This window comes from Jaculus jaculus, chromosome 2 (genome assembly GCF_020740685.1).
Source record: "Jaculus jaculus isolate mJacJac1 chromosome 2, mJacJac1.mat.Y.cur, whole genome shotgun sequence".
In the NCBI taxonomy this organism is placed as follows: Eukaryota; Metazoa; Chordata; class Mammalia; order Rodentia; family Dipodidae; genus Jaculus; species Jaculus jaculus.
The window spans coordinates 33,287,886-33,311,395 of NC_059103.1; the positions used below are offsets into that span (position 1 = coordinate 33,287,886).

Genomic DNA, 23,510 nt, shown 5'->3' on the forward strand with positions numbered 1-23,510 from the left:
CCATCTTGTATATCTGGCTTACATGGGTCCTGGGGAACTGAGCCTCAAACCAGGGTTCTTAGGCTTCACAGGCAAGCGCTTAACTGCTAAGACATCTCCAGACCTGCCCCTCCCCCCGCCTTTTTTTGATGCAGAGTCTCACTCCAGCCAACGCTGACTTGGAATTCACAGTCATCCTCCTACCTCAGCTTCCCAAGTGCTGAAACTGAAGGCATGCACTAACTTTATGTTCCACTCGGCAGCAGACCTCATAGGGATGGGAGGAGGCTATGGAGGATTTGCCCTTGTATAGATGCCAACAGGAAAGAGGGAGAGAGTGGCACTGTTGCCTGATGGCCACCACCTCTTGGCACAGTTCTGTCATAGGACAAGAAAATCTTAGTATTTGCTTGCTTTTTGTGTGTGTGTGTGTATGTGGTTCTGCATACCTAGAACCTTGTGCATGCTAGGTAAGCACTCTACCTATCATTGAGTTATAGCCCCCAGCCCCTCCCTTGTTTTATTTCCTTTCATTTTATTTATTTGGTAAAAAGAGAGAAATAGAGAAAGAGAAGGGGAAATGGGCACACCAGGACCTCCTGCTACTGAAAATATGAATTCTAGATACATGTACTACCTTGTGAATCTGGTTTTATGTGGGTACTGGGGAATTGAATCCAGGTAAAAAGGCATTGTAAGCAAGTGCCTTTAACCACTGAGCCATGTCCCCATCTAATTTATATTTGTATATATAAATTTATATATACACATACATATGTACATGGGCACACACACAAATCAGCATATCAAAGGCTTATGTGTCAACCCCCTGCCCCCATGCAGTTCTTACCTGCACACTTTGGGAAATAAACCATTGTGGAGAGAATGAAGTAACCTCCCTATCATATCCTCCTCCCTGAGGGCCACCTTATACTAATGCAGGTTGCTAGTGCTTAATGGGGGATGGACTTCTGAAATGGCCTAAAAAAATCTAAGCTATTAGTGTGAAGCTTGAAATGAAGAACAAGGGGTTGGAGAGGGGCTCAGTAGTAGAGGACCTGCCTAGTATTCCCAGCGAGAGGCTGGAGTCATGGTTCAGCTGTGATCACGTGTCTAGCATGCACAAAGCCCTGGGTGCTACACTTGGCCCTTTTTAGTTTTTTATTTTATTTCATTTTTAAAGACAATATAGTTGAGACTTAAGGAGTAGAAATTCAAGACTGAATGGCTCTCACTGACTTTGTACCTGGCCTTTGGCCATTCTTGCCGGGGGAGGAAGGCTTTTCCAGGTGACACCTGCAGGGATCGAAGACTTGAGTTGGCCTGCCCTGGGGCATTCTGACCAGGTCCAGCCCTGCCCACATTCCCACCTTTATCACACCCTCTGTGGGCAGTGTGATGAGTTTGTAATTTGTTCTGGGTGACACCTTGCATGCTGAGGCCAAACTGGCCTGCCTTCCCTAGTCAAGAACCAGGCATGTTCCCACTGCCCTTCTCAGCAGTGTGCTAAGGGTACATGGGGGCCATTGCCTGGTGTCTCCTATATTTCATGTACAGGTTGGGCATGAAAAGCCAGCTTGCTCTTCTCTGCACACTGTTCTGACTGACTGACTGACTGACTGACTTCCTTCCTTCCTTTCTTTCCTTTTTTTTGTTGTTGTTTTGAGGTAAGGTCTTGCTCTAGCCCAGGCTGACCTGGAATTCACTATGTAGTCTCAGGCTGGTCTCAAACTCACAGTGATCCTCCTACCTCTGCCTGCTGAGTGCTGGGATTAAAGGGATGTGCTACCATGCCTGGCCTGTTGTGACCTTTTTTGGGTTTTCAGCCCAGCACTGGCACACCTGCATAAAGCTGTTCTCTGTGCTTAGAGTTGGGCAAGGAGATCTAGTTGAAAATGCTCTCTTCCCAGATACAGCCTCTGCAGTCATTGTAATTGTTTCTAGACCATCCCCTCCCCTTTCATCCCCACCGTGCCCCTGCCATTTTCACCCTTTTGGTTCAATATGGCTTGGTCATTTTACACACAGCTCAAAACCTGTTTCCTGGGCTGGGGAGGTGGCCTAGGGGATAAAGCACTTGCTATGAATATATGAGGGGGCTGTAGCCATGTGTTCATGGTTAAGGCACTTTCTTGCAAAGCCAAAGGACCTACGTTTGATTCCCCAGTACCCACATATAGCCAGATGCACAAGGTGGCACAAGCATCTGGAGTTCATTTGCAGTGGCTAGAGGCCTTGCCTGGTGCACCCATATTTCTCTCTCTCATATAAATAAATAAAATATACATTTTAAAAAAGAAAATGTGAGGACCTGAGTTCTGGTCCCCAGAACCCATGTAAAGTGGCACACAATAATGCCTAGCGCACCTACAGTGAGAAGGAAGGCAGAGACAGGAGAATTCCCAGAAGCTCGCGGGCCAGCTCCCCTGGATTTCCCAGCAGTGAACTTGAGACCCTGCCTCAAACAAGGTGGGACACAAGGACTGACACCTGAGATTGGCTTCTGACCTCCATGCATACACACACACACTCAAAAATTTTTCAAAACCTGTTTCTTTTTATTCAGTGGGTATTTGCATTCCTGCTGCTCTGGGTCTATTGGTATTTTATCTATACGAATACTTGCAAGTAAAGCCATGTAGGGTAAGGCTAGCAAGGAGATTTGGAGTTTCATTGCCCAGACTTATCTCAGTGGCCAGGAGCAGTACCCTGTCATAACTTTAGGGGCTTCCAGATCTGGGAGCAGCTGTGCTACATCAGGATGGCTGGGTCAGAGGAATCCAGGGTGACCTCATGGTTCTCAAATACTCCAGGGCTGGCAGTGTGTGGCAGCAGCTGCTTTGGAGCTTCTCTGAGGACAGCTTCAGAGGAGTCCACCTTAGGTTACAGCTGGGAGGAGGCCAGATTGAGGTAGTATTGCTGGGCTGGAATTCTCCCAGACAGGCTGCTGATCTGTGCCTGTGGCAGCAGTAATGACTGATCTTGTTCGCCTGTTTATTCTGTGTGGGTGTGAAGGTCAGAGGACAATTTAGGGGTTGGTCTCTGCCTGCCATCTCATTTTTAAGGCAAGATCTCTGCTCACTGTTCCCAGTGAGTTTCCAGCAAATTGTCCTGTTTGCACTCCTGTCTCCTTATCACTGTAGGTGCATTGGGATTTCAGAAGTCCACTGCAGCTTCCAGCTCTTACATGGGGGCTGGAAATCTGAATTCAGATATTCAGAACGCCATGGCAAGTGCTTTGTCCACTGAGCCATCGTCTTGCCAGCCCTGATTCCTAATACCTCCATTGTGGCCTCCACAACAGAGAGGGGTTTGTGTGTGTGCATCTGCATATGTTTGTTTACATGTATGGGGCATACTTGTATGCTCATGAATGTGGAAGCTAGAGGACCACCTTGGGTATCATTCTGTAATGGGTATCCAGGAATGTCCTTGAATCCCAAACCCTAGGTTTGTTTTTAATTTTAGTCAAATAATTGAATAAAAATAGACTAAGAAGGATAATTATTAAACTATTATATTTATTGAGGAAAGTACAGAGCCAAGAAAAGGCACCCACATGGCTAAAGATCCCATGTTGGAGGGCCTGAAAAAATTGGAAAGCAAAGATAAAAAAGAAAGTTCAAGTTCCTTCTGCCACGTGGGGAGCTGGAGGGGATAAAGAACTCATGTGGAGGGGCTAGGGAAATGGCTTATCGGTTAAGGCGTTTGCCTACAAAGCCTAAGGACCCCTGTTCAATTCCTCAGGTCCCACGTAAGCCAGATGCACAGGGGGTGCATGCATCTGGAGTTCAAGGAAGTGGATGGAGGCCCTGGTGTGCCCATTCTCATTCTCTCTCTTTCTCTGCCTCTTCCTCTCTCAAATAAATAAAGAAATAAAAAATATATATATTTTAAAAAGGGTCGGGCATGGTGGTGCACGCCTTTAATCCCAGCACTTGGGAGGCAGAGGTAGGAGTATTACTGTGAGTTTGAGGCCACCCTGAGACTACAGAGCGATTCCAGGTCAGCCTGAGCTAGAGTGAGACCCTACCTCGAAGACACTGCCGCCCCCTCCCCCCCCCAAAAAAAGTACTCATATGGAGAGTAAAGGCTGGGGCTCTTCCAGTTGGGAGGTAAAAAACTCACCCACAGCTGGAAGTTCCCAAGTGGTCAGAGCGCCTGCCCTCCCCTAGTAAAAGTGACCTTATAGTGGTGGGCTGTCTTCAGGCTCAGATGAACCAGAGGAAAAGCTGGTTGGTCAGGGCGAGGGGCTGTCTCAGAAAAAGGCTAACCCTGGTACCAAGTCCTGGGGGCTGAATTTGATCAACCACAATGTTTAAATCCTATGAAAGACCTCCTTTCCAGAAGTCCTGGTTGTTTATATTAAAAAAAAAGTCTAGAAAAGTAAAGTCAAATCATCTTTAATTAAGTACAAGTATAGGATTTCCTGTTTCCTGTTTGTTTGTTTTTTACTTTCAGGGGTCCAGTCACCCTTACTGTAACCCCCTCTCAGTTCCTCAGCCATGGGTCTACCGTTTGGTCTCACTCTGGCCCAGGCTGATCTAAAATTCACTATGTAGTCTCAAGGTGGCCTCAAACTCACGGCAATCCTCCTACCTTTGCCTCCCCAGTGCTGGATTAAAGGATTAAAGGCGTGTGCCCAGCTTGTCTACTTTATTTGAGACAGGGTCCCTGTGGTGGTTTGATTCAGATCTCCCCCATAAATTTATGTTCTGAATGCTAAGTTCCCAGCTGATGGAGATTTGGGAATTAACGCCTCCTGTAAGTAGTGTATTGTTGGGGGCAGGTTTATGAGTGTTACAGCCAGCTCCCCCTTGCTAGTGTTTGCCACACTCTCCTGTTGCTGTTGTCCACCTGCTGTTGTCCAGGAAGTGATGTACACCCTCTGCTCATGCCATCATTTTCCCTGCCATTGTGAAGTGTCCCCTTGAGCCTGTAAGCAGAATAACCTCTTTTTTTTCCCCACAAACTGCTCTTGGTTGGGTGATTTCTACCAGCAATGTGAACCTGACTGCAACAGTAAGGTTGGTACTGAGGAATGGGGTCATTTGCTGCTAGACACCTAACTGTGTGGCTTTGGCCTTTTGGAGCTTATTTTCAAGAGGAATGTGGAAGGATTTGAAACCTTGGCCTAAGAGATACCTTGCATGTAAGTACAGCTTGATGGATTATTCTGGTCAGAGTTCCAAGACCTAAACCCAGTAAGAACTATGGAATGTGAGGGTGAGGAAGAGCTTTGCCTGGACTGGGCTAGAAGTAATTTGTGTGAGAGGCTTGCTGTTGTGCCCAAGTCCTGAGAACTTGTGCAGGGTTGCAGTATATAGAAATGGACTAGGATGTGCAGAGGAATACAGCACAGAAAGAAATCTTTGGGCCAAAACTGCTTGTTCAGCTGCAGTTAATTATATGAGAGATTACAACCATTGAGATTGGGCCAGTTGACCTGCACTGGGGCAAGAGGAAGAATGTAGACTCTTTTGAAGGAGCCTGAGTGCTCAAGGAGTGTCAAAGTCTGCTTTATTCCCCCTCCTCCCCACCCTGGTTAATAAACTGTCATCCTGCCTGGTATTGTGGAGTATAAGAAATGCAGGAAAGAGAGGGTCATTGAGTTTGAAACATGGTCTTGTGTTTTGGAAATGGCCATGGGCAGGGTGAAGCAGGTTTGCAGGAGACCTGATGGAGCCATGAGGGTGAACCATGGATTGCAGTGGAGACCTAGTGGAGATACTGGGATCACGAAATGTCTGCAAAGGAGAGCTGCCGGCCCCAGATAGTTTTCCAGGACTGTGAGTAGCCTAGCTGGAGGGGTGGAACTGGAACTTCAGAGACTTGTTGCTGGTTAGAATTATCAGACGTGGACTTGGCATTAACTAGAGTTGTTGGACTTGAAGCTACAGAATTTGATGTTTGCCCAGATTGTTTTAAATTTTGTATTGATTGAATAATTCTTTGCTATGCCCAATGCCATCTTTTGTAGTGTGAATGTTTATTCTGTGCCATTATGGTTTTGGGGGGATTTTTTTGTGGGGGGTATTATGGCTCAGTTAAAAAGATCTTGGATTGGGGCTGGGCAGATGGCTTAGCAGTTAAGGCGTTTGTCTGCAAAGCCAAAGGACCTCAGTTCGATTCCCTAGGACCCATGTAAGCCAGATGCACAAGGTGACACATGCATCTGGAGTTTGCGGTGGCTGAAGGCCCTGGTGCACCTATTCATTCTCTCTCTCTCTCTCAAATAAATAAATAAATATTTTTAAAAAGATGTTGGATTCTGGGGATATTTGAACATGATTAGGATTGATTAAAAACTATGGGGACTTTATTTTTTAAATTTTTTTATTAACAACTTCCATGATTATAAACAATATCCCATGGTAATACCCCCCCCCATTTTTCCCTTTGAAACTCCACTGCCCATCATATCCCCTCCTCCTCTCAATCAGTCTCTCTTTTATTTTGATGTCATGATCTTTTCACCCTATTATGATGGTCTTGTGTAGGTACTGTCAGACACTATGAGGTCATGGATATGCAGGCCATTTTCTGTCTGGAGGAGCATGTTAGAAGGAGTCCTACCCTTCCTTTGGCTCTTACATTCTTCCTGCCACTTCTGCAATGGACCTTGAACCTTGGAAGGTGTGATAGAGATATTGCAGTGCTGAGCACTCCTGTCACTTCTGCCCAGCACCATGATGCCTTCTGAGTCATCCCAAGGTCACTGCCATATGAAAAGAGAAGGTTCTCTACCAAAAATGAGAGTATCATTAATATAAGGGTATGAAGTACTTACTTGGCAGTTTGATAAGCATAGTATACACATTTAGCCAGACAGCAGCAGATGTTACACCCCTAGGGCTCATGACTACCTCTGTTTTAGGTTTCCAGTATCAGGAATGTATTCCCGCCCATGGAGTGAGCCTCTAGTCCAATTAGAGGGCAGTTGGTTTCCACCATGACAGACATGCCACTATTGCACCTGTTGTCTCATTTAGTCTGGCTGGCAAAATACAAGGCTTGCAGTGTCCACTGTTGAGTATCTTCACTGGTGGTGTCTCTTTCTCCCATTGAACTGCATGCAAAATGGCTTCTTCCAGCTTTCTGTCAGCTAGTCTACATGGAGGAGGTTCTCAGCTCAGTTCCAGCAGGATTTCTCAGTGGCCTTGCAGCCCAAGTATGTGGAATCTTCAGCAATAGGGTCTTACCATCTTTTCCTGGTGGGAAACCAGGGCCTCGGCAATGTAATGTTTTGGGGGCATCAGGGACCTCTCTGGCCAACAACTCATTGGAAGGTATCAACTATGGGGACTCTTAAAGTTGGATGAATGTATTGCATTTTATGTCATGTGTGGTTATCAGTTTTTAGGGGCCAGGTGTAGAATGTGATGGTTTGACTCAGGTGTTTCCTATAAATTTAGGTGTTCTGAATGCTAGGTTCCCAGCTGTTGCAGTCCAGTTTGCATTGCTGGTAGAAATCACCCAACAAAGAGCAGCTTCTGGGAAAAAGAGATTTATTTTGGCTTACAGGCTCAAGGGGAATCTCCACAATGGCAGGGGAAAACAATGGCATGAGCAGAGGGTGGACATCACCCCCTGGCCAACGTAAGGTGGACCACAGCAAGAGAGTGTGCCAAACACTGGCATGGGGAAACTGGCTATAATACCCATAAGCCCTCCCCCAGCAATACACTCCCTCCAGGAGACGTTAATTCCCAAATCTCCATCAGCTGGTAACCTAGCATTCAGAACACCTAAGTTTGTGGGGGACACCTGAATCAAGCCACCACACCAGCTGATGGAGATATGGGAATTAATGCCTCTTGGAGGCAGTGTATTATGGGTATTATAACCAGCTCCCCGCTTGCTAGTGTTTGGCATACTCTTATGTTGCTGTTATCCACCTGGTGTTGGTCAGGAAGTGATATCCACCCTCTGCTCATGTCATTGTTTTCCATGCCATCATGGAGTGTCCCCTCGAATCTGTAAGTCAAAATAAACCTCTTTCTTTTCCCCACAAGCTGCTCTTAGTTGGGTGATTTCTACCAGCAATGCAAACCTGACTACAGTAGTCCCTCGCTGCCTGGAGCTTACCAAGTAGGGTAGACTAGATTAACTGGCCAGTGTGACCTAGGGAGTCTCCTCTCTCCATCTTCCAAGCTCAAGAATTACAAGCATGTGCCAACACACCCCACTTTTTTAAACTGTCAGTGAAGGGTTAATGAACCACTGACCTTGGGCCACTATTGGTGGGCCATAAAACTTTCCTGGACCTTAACATGATAAAGAACGTCTGTTAAAAAGCAAGTTCTTACCTCAAAGATCCAGCCTCAAGAGCTGACAGGCCCATTTTGTCCCTTCTTGAGCTGGTGGCTGGGTTTTGGTTTGCTCTCTCCCTCCTTGTGCAGTAGTGCAAGGTTCTAAGAGAGGAAAGCATTTCACTCCAGTTCTCACCCCACTCCCACTGTGTCCTTTTAACCCTGCTCTGACAGCTAGAGGCCCTGGGGGCTCCTGCTTGTGATGAATGGGAAGGACAACAGTGACAAGAAGGAGCATCCCTATCAGAGCAATGGAGAGAGTTCTCCAGACACACTCACAAGTATGGGTGAGGGCAGGCTACCATGTCGATCTGGACCCCTTGGCCTCCACCCCCTGCCACCTTCCCTGTCCCAGGCACTGGGTCAGTAGCAGACACAAGGCAGGTGTCTCATGAAGAGTCACTCTGCAGTGGGAGCTTGTCCAGGGAGGACCAGTGGAAGACACAAGGGGTGTTTGTATCCAAAGAATTAGACACCAGGATGAGGAATAAAGGTCATTGAGGATGTGGCTGTGCTAGACAGGACTCCAGTGATTTTGGGAGGGATCTAGTGACCCTGGCATGGAGTTGGGACTTGTTCTTGAAGATTCTGAGGCCATGAAGGATATGTTTTCGTGTGTATTTTTCTGTGTGTGTGTGTGTGTGTGTGTGTGTGTGTGCGTGTGTGCACGCGCACGTGTAAGCATGCTCATGCACACACACCACAGCACCCATGGAGGTCTGAGGACAACTTTGGGTGCATGCCCCCCCCCCCCAGGTAGGTAGGGTCTTACTGTAGCCCAGGCTGACCTCATTTACTATGTAATCTCAGGGTGGCCTTGAACTCTCTGCAATCCTCCTACCTCTGCCTCCTGAGTGCTGGGATTAAAGGCATGTGCCACCAAGCCCGCTGAGGACAATCTTGGGATGTTTGCCCTTTCCACCTTACTTGAGTTAAGGTCACCCTTGTTATTGGTACTTTTTGTCTACACCAGTCCAGGTGGCCCACATGCTCTCAGATTCTCACGGCTGTTTCCTGTTGGTGTAGGTACACTGAGATAACAGGTGTGTGCACCATTTTGTATCTTGCTTCATATGAGTGTTGGGGAATTGAACTTGGCCTGATAGGCTTGTAAGCAAGTTCCTTTAACTACTGAGCTATCTTCCTAGACTCACCCACTCCCCCCTTTTTTCTTCAAATTTTTATTAACAACTTCCATGATTATAAAAAATATCCCATGGTAATACCCTCCCTTCTGCCCCCCACTTTTCCCTTTGAAACTCCATTCTCCATCATATGCCTTCCCCTTCTCAATCAGTCTCTCTTTAATTTTGATGTCATGATCTTTTCCTCCTCTTATGATGGTCTTGTTAGGTAGTGTCAGGCACTGTGAGGTCATGGATATCCAGGCCATTTTGTGTCTGGAGGGCCAGTCCCCTTTTTTTGAGACAGTATCTCACTATGAAGCCCATGCTGGCCTAGAACTTACTGGCCTCAAACTTCCAGCTTCAGCCTCCGTAGTGCTGGGAGAGCAGGTATGAGCCTGTCATGTTTGTTCTTGAGATGGGATGCTTAAGGGATCCTCCTGTGCACACCTCCTAAGTACTCCTGAGTGTGGTATTGTGGCTGGCAGAGAGATGTTAAGCATACAAGAGCCCAGCAAGATGTTTGACTCTTAGGGCATGATTATGGTCTGGCTTGGCCACTAGGACCACTGGATCAGATGTCCCTGAGACAAGACCTCTCTGTTCATTTCAGTCCCTCTGGGTTTGGATCCTAGGACATCTAGCAAAAAGATGGGCAGGCCTCCTGTAAACATCTGCTGCATATGGTCTTCAATTTCGGGACCAGCTTTCTACTGTGACTGAGTCCCCCAGATTCTACTGTCCCTGGATCCTATCACCCTGCCCTGGAGAAGCAACAGGTGAAGAACATGGGATAGGTGGAGAGCAATAGGTGTATCCCCATCCTTCATTCTATCCTACCTGGTAGCTGCAGGCTTTCTGTTCCCTTCCACATCTCTCAGCATAAGGTGCCCCTTACCAGTACTATCCAGGGTTGTGGGAGCCTCTACATTCTGGAGCCATAAGCCTGCTGGAGCCTCCTGTTATTTCTCAGAAGCTGGCCCATTCAGGAGTCCCCTGCACAGAAGCCTGTGGCTGGCAGCTTCTTTTTTCACAGAGTCCCACCTCTCACTGGCATTGTCCTCTCACTTGGAAATTTTTGTCACTCTGCTCCTCATATCCTCTGGGATGGGAAGCAGATGATCCCATTGCTTGATGTCTGATGAACCAACAAAGAAGTAGGTACAGAGGAAGGTTAGCACCAGGCTCTGCACCTGTAATTCTGTCTTCAAAATGTTTTTGTTTATTTATTTGAGAGGGATGAAGGGAGAGAGGATGTGTGTATATGGGCATGCCAGGACCTCTTGCCATAGCAAAAACTCCAGATGCATGTACCACATTGTGCATCTGGCCATACATGGATACTGGGGAATTGAACCTGGGCCAGCAGGTATTATAAGCAAGTACCTTTATAACCACTGAGCTATCTTCCCAGCCCTGCACCTGTAATTGGAGACATGTGAGCTCTGTAGGCCAAGTGGCTCTCTGCCTGGTTTTGTCAAAAAAAAAAAAAAAGTTACTGGTACAGCTATACTCACTCATTTACTTTAATTAAAGTCTGTTGCAAGGCAGAGTAAATCATTGTAGCACAGATCATCCCTTCCTATAAAGCCAAACTTTTTTTTGTATGTTTTCTTTTTCTTTTTTTTCCAAGGTAGGATATCGCTCCAGCCTAGGCTGACTGGGAATTCACTGTGTAGTCTCAGGGTGGCCTTGAACTCCTAGCGATCCTCCTACCTCTGCCTCCCAAGCGCTGGGATTAAAGGTGTGCCACCATGTCTGGCTCTGTTTTCTTTCTTTAGTGGTGATAGAGATGGAGTCATACTAAACGTGAGCTCTGCCATTGAGTTATACTCCTAGCATTGCTGGAAATATTCACTACCTGGTCTGTTTTTAGAGAAATATGGCCACATCCTGCTCCAGAATGCAGATAAGTCCTAGGGGTCACTGGTTAGTAGCAGCATTCAAGCTAATCACCATAGCCCCCTTGGCTGTTATGACCTTGAATGATGTGGTAGCCTTAACTTCTGAACAAATGAGTGAGATGTAAAGGGGAAATGAAGGGCCTGTGTAAAGTGTTGCAATAGAATCTGGTCCCTACAAAATATTGTCAATTATTCCGTAATATTGAGGTTGGTTCATGGTGGGAGTTTTTTTTTTTTTTTTTTTTTTGTGGTTGGAATTCACTTGGTAGTCTGTGGTTGGCCTTGAACTCATACAATCCTCCTACTTCTGCTTCCCAAGTGCTGGAATTAAAGGTTTGCACACACCTTTAGTCCCAGTTGGGGGTGTGTAATGTGGATAGAGGAGGTCTTGCTTCACAGAAAACCAGATTGGCTATCTTGAAGGTGTGAGTTTTCCTATCCATTGGGAATGTGGGCACCACTTGCCCTGTGGAACTACTACTCCCTGCTGTTGCAGACACATACATCCTTGTTCCAGACCTTGAGCACCTCTCTGGGTCTTATACACGCAGCCCCAAAATATGCTGAATCAGCCAGGCATGGTGGTGCATGCCTTTAACCTCAACACCCTGGAGGCAAAGGTAGAAGGATTGCCATGAATTCGAGGCCACTCTTAGACTATATAGTGAATTCCAGGTCAGCCTGGGTTAGAGTGAGACCCTGCCTTGGAGGAAAAAAAGTGCTGAACCATGAGACAACCATGGAAGTTCTAGATTGGTTTCTGATTGCCCATACACAGGATCTTTCAGCATCTTTGAATCCTCAAGGGCCTGATCCTCCCATAGCTTCTCTACTGGTGGGTGAAAAGAGACATCTTCAGGGGACAGTTGCTCTCTGCCCTGAGGCTGTGGGAATACCTGAATATCACTGCCAGATGCCAGATACAGATCCAAGGCTGAAGGGCATGGGGAGCATCTCTCCTGGGGTCGCCCTGCCCTGGGGTTCTGTCCTTGAGTGCAAGGCCACAGGTGCTCCTGAGCCAGGGGCTGATCTGGAGCCCAGGTGTGCCATTGTCCCTGGGCACATCTTTTTTTTTTTTTAATATTTTAAAAAAAATTTTTTTTTATTTATTTATTTGAGAGCGACAGACACAGAGAGAAAGACAGATAGAGGGAGAGAGAGAGAATGGGCGCACCAGGGCTTCCAGCCTCTGCAAACGAACTCCAGACGCGTGCGCCCCCTTGTGCATCTGGCTAACGTGGGACCTGGGGAACCGAGCCTCGAACCGGGGTCCTTAGGCTTCACAGGCAAGCGCTTAACTGCTAAGCCATCTCTCCAGCCCGCTGGGCACATCTTGATCAGAGGAAAGGGATGGCCAGCATGTATAAAGATCCAGAACCCTGCTATTTTGGGCTACAGGATTGAGTGTGGTCATGGGGAAGGGTCTGGGTGAGTGAAGGGTATGGTTCATACAGGGTTCCTAGTGCCAGAGAGATTGGGCCTCTCCTGAAAGAACATTTTGTTTGCTTTTGGGTTTTTGTCTACTTCCTTTTTGTGGTACTGGAAATGGAACCCAGTACCTTGCACATGCTAGTGGAGTTTTCTGCCACTGATCTACCCACAGCCCATCAAAGGGGGATTTTGAAAAGCTGGGAGAACATAGGGTAGCTGGTTTGTGTGGGTGTGTCACAGCTCCCTGGTATATGCCTAGGGGGTCCAACTGTGACTGTCAGGGAATGCTGGCTTCCCTAGGTTTGGCAGCTGTTGCTGTGAGGAAGCCTGCTCCCTTACCTTCAGTCCAGGCCTTCCTGACCCCAGCCCAGCCTCTGCTGCTGTCTGCATGCAGCCAGGTTTCTTCATTCCTTGGTCACAGGTGCTGTGGTTGCCTGCCTGGTGCCAGGCTGCAGAGGGGCACCTAAGATAACCAATCAGGTTGCCAATCCTCCTCATGAGGCCCTCCCTGCTTCTGTCATCCAGGCAGAACCAGAAGATAGCTTTTATCTCCTGCTCCAGAAGGGGCGTGGAAGTCACCAAGCCAGAGTCCATTCCGGGGATCCACTCCGAGCTGGACTAGTGGCTTGCCTTACCCTGCTCTGTGACTGCAGTGTGGGAGCTTGGGGCAGTAGACAGCCAGCACTGTGTCTACAGCCAGACCCTGTCCTGGGAGGGAGCCTGGCCCTTCCTTCCCTGGACTTAGTCTGCATTACAAGCAGCCAGGGCCCATGATTACTTGCAGGGCTTTGAAGTCCTACTGCCAAATCAGCAACAGTTTTCTTTTGCTGTTGGGAAAAAAAATTCTGTAAACTAAAGTGAACTGTTTTAAAAGCACAACTGCGTGACATTGAGCTAATTCAGTGTTCTCTAATTGTGACCTTTCTCTTGTTCCAAAACGTTGTCATCACCACAAAGGAAACCCCATACTCTCAAGCCACCTGCTCCCCATTTCTGCCCTCATGCAACTCCTGGCAACCACCAGTCTGCTTTCTGTCTCCATAGGTGAACCTCTTCTAAAGGCTGTTTTTGAATGGTGTCAATCATTAGATGCCTTTGGTGTCTAACTTTCCCTCTGCCTACACAAGTATCAAGACTTTGTTCCTTTCTATAGTTAAATAATATCCTGCTTCATGGGTGTATACGGTTTTATCACTTCTTCAGTTGATGGACCATGTGGGTTGTGTCTAGTCAGAGTGATTACGAATAGTGTGAACTTCTTCCCACCCTCCTCCTTTCTGTAGGGCTGCCAGAAGGTCTCTGGGACCCTCCCCCATCCCACAACCATTGGCTTTGCAGCCTCTCAGCCATCCATCATGCTAGAGACAGTGTGAACACCCTGGCAGTGGCTTTTGAGAGTGCCTGAGGCTAAGATGCAGCATAAAACTTGTATTTCTTTTGGTTTTTTGAGGGAGGATCTCATTTTAGCCCAGGCTGACCTGAAATTCACTACATAGCCTCAGGGTGACCTTGGATCCTCCTACCTCTGCCTCCAGGGTGCTGGGATTAAAAATTGCACCACCATGCCCAGCTAAATTTGTTTGAGGCAAGATTTTACTCTACTCTCAGTCTGACCTAGAATTCACTCCATAGCCTTGGCTGGCCTGGAACCCCCAGTGATTCTCCTATCTCTGCTTCCCAAGTGCTGGGAAAGCCACCAAACCTGGCTCCCCCATCCCCTTTTTTGAGGTAGAGTCTCGCTCTAGCTCAGGCTGACCTGGAATTCACTATGTAGTCTCAGGCTGGCCTCAAACTCAGTGATCCTATCTCTTCCATGTGCTGAGATTAAAGGCGTGTCTGCACCCACTATGTCCAGTTTAGAAATAAGTTTTTCAAAAAAGATTTTTTTGTTTTTATTTATTTCAGAAAGAGTGAATGAAAGAGAGAGGGAGAGGATGGGCATGCCAGGACCTCCAATTGCTGCAGACTAACTCCAGGTGCATGCATTACCATGTACATCTGGTTTACATAGGTCCTGGGGAATCAAACCTGGATCCTTTCCCTTTGTAGACAAGTGCCTTTTAACTTCTAAGCTACTTCTCCAGCCCACAATTACTTTTTCTTTTAAAGATTGTTTAAAGAAATTTATAATTTTGGGTGGATGAGATGGCTCAGCAGTTAAAGGTACTTGCTTACAAAACCTCCTGGCTTGGGTTTGAATCCCCAGGACCCATGTAAAGCTAGATGCACAAAGTGGTGCATGTGTCTGGAGTTCATATGCAGTGGCAAGGGGCCCCAGTACATCTCACCTCATAAGATCCCCCCATTATCAAATAAATACTCAAATACACACATTTCTCAAATGCTTGAGAAAGTTTTTGTTTATTTATTTTTATTTCACTTATTATTTATTTTTGGATCTTTGGGTAGAGTTTCACACTAGCTCAGGCTGACCTGGAACTCTCTCTGTAGTCTCAGGATGGCCTCAAACTCACCGTGATCCTCCTACCCCTGCCTCCTGAGTGCTAGGATTAAAGGCATGCACTACCACATCTGGCCTATTTTTGTTGTTGTTGTTTTTTCAATTTTTTTTTTCGAGGTAGGGTCTCACTCTGGCTCAGGCTGACCTGGAATTCATTATGTAGTCTCAGGGTGGCCTTGAACTCACGGTGATCCTCCTACCTCCACCTCCCAAGTGCTGGGATTAAAGGCGTGCACCACCATGCCCAGAACCCCCCCAGCCAGCCTATTTTTTAAAAAATATTTTATTTATTTATTAGAGAGAGAGAGAGGGAGGGAGGGAGAGGGAGAGAATGAGTATACCAGGGCCTCCAGCCCCTGCAAACAAACTCCAGACACATGCACCACCTTGTGCCTCTGTCTTATGTAGATACTGGGGAGTTGAACCTGAGTCCTTAGGCTTTGCAGGCAAGTGCCTTAACTGCTAAGCCATCTCTCCAGCCTGAGAAAGTTTATATATATTTAAGATAAAGAGAGAGAGAGGGAGCGTGCGCACACGCGCACACCAGGGCCTCTAGCCACTGCACACGAAATTCAGATGCATGTGCCACCTTATGCATCTAGCCTATGTGGGTACTGGGGAATTGAACCTGGGTCCCTTGGCTTTGTAGGCAAGTGCCCCAACTGCCAAGTTATCTCTCAAGCCCCTGAGTTTTTGTTTTGTTTTGTTTTTTTAGTTTCAAGGTAGGGTCTCACTCTAGCCCAGGCTGACCTGGAATTCACTCTGTATTCTCAGGGTGGCCTTGAACTCATAGTGATCCTCCTACCTCTGCCTTCTGAGTGCTGGGATTAAAGGTGTATGCCACCATGCCCGGCTAAGATTATTAAAGCTTAAAAAAATATTTATAATTTTGCTGAAGTAAAAAAAGTGGTATGAGCCAGGCATAGTGGTACATGCTGTTAATCCCAGCACTTGGGAAGCAGAGACAGGAGAATCACAATCACTTTGTGTTCCAGGCCTCCCTAAGACTACATAGTGATTTCAGGTCGGTCTGGGCTAGAGTAGGACCCTGCCTTGAAAATAAAATAGTGGTATGTGATGTGAACTGCCCATACACATGTGTGCAGAAAACAGAGGAGGATATTGGGTACCCTTCTGTGCATAGCTCTTGCACTTCATTTCCCTCCAACTTTCACTGAACCTGGAGCTTCGTGTGTGTGTGTGTGTGTGTTTACCAGTTAGACTGGTTGACTAGAGAGCCCCAACAATCCTCCTGTCTTTGTCCCCCTTAGCGCTAGGGGTCACAGACATTTGTAGCCATGCCAAACTTATTTATTTGCACGCAGAGTGAGACAGAGTGGAGAGAGAATGAGAATGGGTGCTCCAGAGCACTGCAAATAAACTCTGGAGGCATTTTCCACTTTATGTATCTAGCTTTTACATGGGTAGTGGGGGATTGCACCTGGGTTGTTAGGCTTTACAGGCAAATGCTTTAATGGCTGTACCATCTCTCCAGTCCCCATACTGAGTTTTTTATGAGGGTGCTGGGGATCAAATTCAGGTCCTCATTGTGAGCATTTTTACTAGCTGAGCTATTATGTTCTCAACCCCATGCACATTTGTGTGTGTGTGTGTGTGTGTGTGTGTGTGTTTGTGTGTGTGTGTTGTGTAGGCCAGAGGGCAACCTCCACTGTTATTCTTTTTAGGTACTCTCCATGGACCTTTTTGAGAGCCCTAGAGATCCTTCTGTCTCTGCCTTCCTAGTGCTGGGATTACAAATGCACACCACCATGCCTGGCATTTTCATGTGGATTCTGACTCAAATTTTATCTCTGTCTCACATTGCTCATGCTTTTGGTTTCATGGCTGAATCCATTGTCAAGTCAAAGGCCACAGAGATTTACTCCTGTGTTTTCTTCTAAGAAATTTACAGTTTATGTATATTTTGAGAGCACTGGTTTACTTGGAGTTGTTTCTTATTATGGTGTGAGGTAGGTAATCTCCTTATGTGGTCTTCCCAGTGGATGTCCAGTTGTCCCAGAATCCTTTCTCTGTTGGATACTGTTGTTTCCCCATTGGATGTTCTTGCCACCATAGTGGAAAATCAATTGACCATAAATGACAGGTTTGTTTATTTATTTATTTTGAGGTAGGATTTAACTATAGTCTGGGCTGACCTGGAATTCACTATGTAGTCTCAGGGTGGCCTTGAATTTACAGTGAACCTCCTACATCTGCTTCCTGAGTGCTGGGATTAAAGGCATGCACCACCATGCCCATCAATGGCAGGGTTTCTTTTTAGGACTAGTTCTCTTCTGCTGACCTGTCTGTTCTTCTGCTAAGCTTATAGCTTGGTTATTGAACCTTTGTGGTACTTTTTGGAAGTGATGAGTCCTGTAACTTTTTTTTCTCTTTTTATTTAGGTATTTGAGAGACAGAAAGAGGCTGAGAGAGAGAGAGAGAGAGGAGAGAGACAGTGGGTGAGCCAAGGCCTCCAGCTGCTGTAAACAAACTCCAGAAGTATGCACCATCTTGTGCATGTAGCTTATGTGGGTCCTGGGGAATTGAACTTGGGTCCTTTGGCTTTGCAGGCTAGTGCCTTAACTGCTGAGCCATCTCTCTAGCCCACTTAAAAAAAAATTTTTTTTTACCTCATTCTGGCCACTTTCCCACTTGCCTTCTCTATTTTGTTGCTTATGAAAAGAGCCATGAGCTGGGCTAGAGTGAAAATCTACCTGAAAAAACAAAAATAAAAAGAGCCATGTGAAAGCAAACTGTAGATGTTGCTCAATGCTGTTGTGTGTATCTCCTGAGAATGAGGGTGTTCTGAACCACTGTGGCAGGCAGTCCCTTCCTGCAGTCCATGCCCTCTTCCCTAGTTGCCTTTCCCAGCCCGCAGGCCAGGACCAACTTGGTATTTCCTGCCAGTTTACCTGTAACTTCTCTCTTGAATAGTTCTTACCAGTCTCTATCTTACTGGACACTGGCAAGTTTTTGTTTTTTGGTTTTTTCTTCAGTTGGTTTGTTTTTTCAATGTAAGGTGTCAGTCTAGCTCTCAGGCTGACCTGGAACTCATGATGTAGTCTCAGGGTGGCCTTGAATTTATGGTGATCCTCCTACCTCTGCCTTCCGAGTGCTGGGATTAAAGGTGTGCACCACCATACCTGGCTAAAATATTTTATTTATTTATAAATTTATTTATTTATTTATTTATTTGAGAGAGAGAGAGAGAATGGTTGTGCCAGGGCCTCCAGCCCCTGTGAACAAACTCTAGACACATGTGCCACCTTGTGCATCTAGCTTATGTGGGTCCTGAGTCTTTTGGCTTTGCAGGCAAGTATCTGATTCATTTCTCTGGCCCTTTTTTTTGTTAATTCATTAATTTATTTATTTGAGGGCGACAGAGAAAGAGCAGAGAGAGAATGGGTGCGCCAGGGCCTCCAGCCACTGCAAACTAACTCCAGATGCGTGCACCCCCTTGTGCATCTCTCAGTGCACCAGAATCTGAGCGTCAGTCTGCAGGCATTGAGACCACCAGCCCCCATCTGGACTCTGCTTTGAACGGTTTTCAGGAAGTGTGATTTCTGAATGGATGCTGCTCTTCATGGATTTGTTTGAATTGCCCTTGCAGCTCTATGTTTCTTAAAGTGCATTATTTTAAAAATAAGAGGAATAATATTTACTGTTTAACCAAGGTACTTAAAAAGTGAACTTTGAGGGCTGGAGAGATGGCTTAGCGGTTAAGGCATTTGCCTGCAATACCAAAGGACCTTGGTTTGATTCCCCAGGACCCACGTAAACTAGATGCATCTGGAGTTCATTTGCAGTAGCTAAAGGCCCTGGTGTGCCCATTTTCTCTCTCTCTCTCTCTCTCTCTCTCTCTCTCTCTCTCTCTCTTTTTCCCTCTCTTGCTCTCTCAAATAATAATTTTTTTTAAATGAACTTTTTTGTCTCTCAGCAGATACTCTCAAATTGATCCTACCACTACAGAGTTTAGTGTTCTATTTACAGACATTTATAAGGTTTCAGGTGGAGGGGACCTTATAAAATTAAAGGTGCAGCTTCATTTGAAGTAGAAATCAGCTCTACAAATTCATACATGGGCATATGCACTTAGTTTACAATGCATAATAAGCACATTGGTATTTACAGAGACTGAAGACACCCCCCAACAACAACAACAAAAAAAAACCTTTTAAAGTAATTTCTAATCTAAACCAGGAAGCTGTCTCCTGCTACCAAGATTTGGTTTTAATTCATTCAAATCACTTCTGTAGATTCTCTATGAGGACATCAGTCCCAGTAAATCAGACTTTGAAGAATAGGACACTCCTTGAGCACTCAAGCCCCTTCAAAAGAGTCTACATTCTTAGCCGGGTGTGGTGGTGCACACCTTTAATCCCAGGAGGCAGAGGTAGGATTGCTGTAAGTTTGAGGCCAGCCTGAGACTACATAGTGAATTCTAGGTCAGCCTGGGCCAGAGCAAGACCCTACCTCAAAAAACCAAAAAAAAAAAAACCGAGTCTACAATCTTCCTCTTGCCCCAGTGCAGGTCAGCTGACCCAATCTCAATGATTGTAATCTCTTATATAATTGCAGCTGAACAGGCAGCAGTTTCGGCCCAAAGATTTCTTTCTATGCCATATCACTCTGCACATACCAGTCTGTTTCTACACACTGCAACCCTACACAAGTTCTCAGGACTCGGCATAACAGCAAGCCTCTCACACAAATGGCTAGCTCAGTCCAGGCAAAATTCTTTCACCTTCACAAGCCAAACCTCACCACAGTTCATAGTTCATTCAGATCTTTCAACTCTGACCAGAATTGTCCATCAAGTTGTACTTACAGCAATGAAAGGTGTCTCTTAGGCCAAGATTTCAAATCCTTCCACATTTCCTTTTGAAAATTAGCTCCAAAAGGCCAAAGCCACACAGTCAGGTATCTAGCAGCAAATGACCCCATTCCTCAGTACCAACCTTACTGTTGCAGTCAGGTTTGCATTGCTAATAGAAATCACCTGACCAAGAGCAGCTTGTGGGGAAGAAAAAGGTTTATTTTGGCTTATGGGCTCGAAGAAGACGCTTCATGATGGCAGGGAAAATGATGGCATGGGCAGAAAGGTGAGCATCACCCCTGGCCCACATAACAGGAACAGGAGAATGTGCCAAACACTGGCAAGGGGAAACTGGCCATAACACCCATAAGCCTGTACCCCAAAATGCACTACCTCGAGGAGGCTTTACTTTCCAGTTGCCATCAGCTGGGGAGACTAGCATTCAGAAAACCTAAGTTTATGGAGGAAACCTGAATCAGACCACCACAGAAACTATACAGACCCTATTGCTGTCCAGCTGCTATATGACATAGCATTATGGATTGACTTGTCAGTTTCCTAGGGACTGTATGTGTCAACCTTTGTAAAAAGTGGAGTACACTGGACTCTCATTGAGACTAGTAATGGCAACAGTGACAGGCAAAGGAACATGGTGCTTTCTGCATCCTGGGTGCTGTGACTAAGCACATATTGTAACTTGCTGCGTCCCTGCTGTCCCCCCCACTAGCTCCATTTGATGCTTGAGGAAACAGGTCTTAACAGGCTATGTGACTTGCTTTTACTTCTAAGAGATGTAGGTGTGGCCTAAGCCCAGGTTGCAGACACACAGTCACTATCCCATAGAAAGCTGAGAGCAGGAACTGGAGAGATGGCTTAATGGTTAAAGCACTTGCCTGTGAAGCCTAAGGATCCAGGTTCGATTTCCCCAGTTCTCATGTAAGCCAGATGCACAAGGTGGCACATGCATGTGGTGTTTGTTTGCAGTGGCTGGGAGCTCTGGTGTGCCCATTCTCTCTCTGCCTCTTCCTCTCTCTTCTCTTTCCCTCCTTTCAAATTAATATTTTAAAGCTAAGAGCAGAAAGGTACCACTGAGGGGAGAAGAGGCACCTCAAGTATGACACCTGTGAGCCAGGATGTCCTTAGCAAATGGCCCCTGCCATGCTGTGGAAGCCCCATAGGCCAACTTCAGTTACACTTCATTGCTTATGTCTCCCCAAGAATGGCATTGCCTGAACATGGGACCATAGTGTTCTTGGGCACCGTTTAGACATAGTCTTCCTCTTCCACTAGATATCGAACACCTCAGGAACCTGGAAGTGTTCCCCACTACCCATTATTGCCCTCACCTCTTCTCAGTGAGGTCTGGTCAGCAGGACACCCTGTAGCACTTAGGTACCTAAGATAATGTAGGGGAGTGGAGAGTATGGAGGGGAAGCAACAGGGACACAGATGCTAACAAAGGCAGCTGCCAGGATCCCACCACTCACACCAGCATTCCCTCTGTCTTGCAGATGAAGATGTGTGTGTGTTCAAGTGCTCAGTTTCCCGGGAGACCGAATGTAGTCGTGTGGGGAGGCAGTCCTTCATTGTCACCCTGGGCTGCAACAGCGTCCTCATCCAGTTTGCCACACCCAACGGTACGTGTTTCAGCTCCATGGCAGGTAGGCAGGCAGGGTACTGGATTCCTTCAGATGTCCTGTGATTCTGGAGGAGGCTCCACCAGTGTCAGGGCTTCGTGGTTAAGGTGCTTTCCTATGAAGCCTAAGGACCCAAGTTTGATTTCCCAGTACCCACAAAAGCCAGATGCACATGGTGGTGCATGTTTCAGGAGATTGTTTGCAGTAGCTAGAGGCTCTGGTGTGCTGATTCTCTCTCTCTTAGCAAATAAATAAATAAAAATAGTTTTAACAGAAAAGGAAAATGGTAAGCTGCCGTGGTGGCATATGACATTAATCCTGGTACTTGGGAGGCAGAAAGCTAGGAGGATCACCATGAGTACAAGGTCAGCCTAAGACTACACAGTGAATTCCTTCCAGTGAGTCTGAGCTAGAGGGAGACCCTACCTTGAACAACAACAAAAAGAGAGGGAAGGGAGGGAGGGAGAGAAAGAAACTGGGAACTTACTCTGTAGCCCCAAGCTAGCCTTGAATTCACAGCATCCTTTTACCTTAGCTTCTCAATTACTGGGATTATAGGTGTGGGTCACCACCCCACTCCTTCCACTTGGATTTTTGAGACAGGGTTTCTTACTGAATTGCAGCTCACTGATTATGCTAGACAGCAAGCCTCTGTCTCTTCCTTTGCCTCTCCAGTGCTGGGATGACAGGTGTGGTCATTATGCCTTACTTTTATGTAGGTGCTAGAGAACTGAATTCAGGTCCTAAAGCTTGTGCATCAAGCACTTTACTGCCTGAGAACTAAGCCATCTTTCCAGATCTCTCCAGATATTTCTTTATTTTGGGGGGTTGGGGTTCGAGGTAGGGTCATGCTATCTAGACCAGACTGACCTGGAATTCACTGTGTAGTTAGTCTTAGGCTGACCTTGTACTCACAGTGATCCTCCTATCTCAGCCTCCCAAGTGCTGGGATTAAAGGCATGTGCCACTATGCCCAACTATTTAAAATTTTTTGGTACTTTATTTTGAGATAGTCTCACTGTGTTGTCCAGGTTGGTCTTGAACTTGTGATCCTCCTGCCTCAATCTTCTGAATAGCTGCAATTACAGGTCTGAGCCATCTGATCTGGGATTTTTATTTTTGTTTGTTTAGTTTTGGTTTTTCAAGGTAAGGACTTACTCTAGCCCAGGCTAACCTGGAATTTACTATGTAGTTTCAGGCTGGCCTTGAATTTACAGTGATCCTCCTACCTCTGCCTCCCAAGTGCCGGGATTAAAGGCATGCACCACCATGCCCAGTTTATTTTTTTTTTTTTTTTTTTTTTTTTTTTTTAATGGGGAAAGAAAGAAAGAAGAAGGAAGGAGGGAGGGAGGGAGAAAGGAAGAAAGGAATGAACGAACCAAATCACTGCTACCAGGAATAAGCATTAGGAGCAATACTACAAATATCTGTAGGTATTTAGGGCAAAGGGTTATCTTTTATGGTGGTAGAAGGTTTATCTAGTTTACAGTCTCAATTCATTATAGTAGAGAAGGCATGGTGATAAGGTTATATTCTTTTTTTTTTAACAGTTTATGATTTTTTTTTTAAAGAAAGATTTTATTTATTTGAGAGAGAGAGGCAGATAAGAGATTGGCATGCCATGTCATTCAGCTGCTGTAAACGACCTCCAGATGCATGAGCCACCTTGTGCCTCTGGCTTGCATGGGTCCTGGGGAATCAAACCTGTGTCCTTTGGATTCTCAGTCAAACGCCTTAACTGCTAAGCCTTCTCTCCAACCCAACAAGGCTACATTCTGATGGAGAAATCATGAAGTAGCTGGTCCCATTGAAGCAGAAAACACAGAGGGAATTGTTTATGACAGGT

The 23,510-nt window shown here is 46.2% G+C and overlaps 1 protein-coding gene across 2 annotated transcripts in view; it reads left to right on the forward strand.

Annotated features, from left to right (window-relative positions):
- Positions 1-23,510, forward strand: part of Carm1 (coactivator associated arginine methyltransferase 1) — a 74,558-nt gene that overhangs the window by 21,884 nt on the left and 29,164 nt on the right. For both annotated transcript variants that reach the window (XM_004667423.2, XM_045142579.1), the window contains exon 2: positions 21,539-21,664. In XM_004667423.2, coding sequence (XP_004667480.2) covers positions 21,539-21,664 — 126 coding nt within the window. The remainder of the gene's footprint in view (positions 1-21,538; positions 21,665-23,510) is intronic.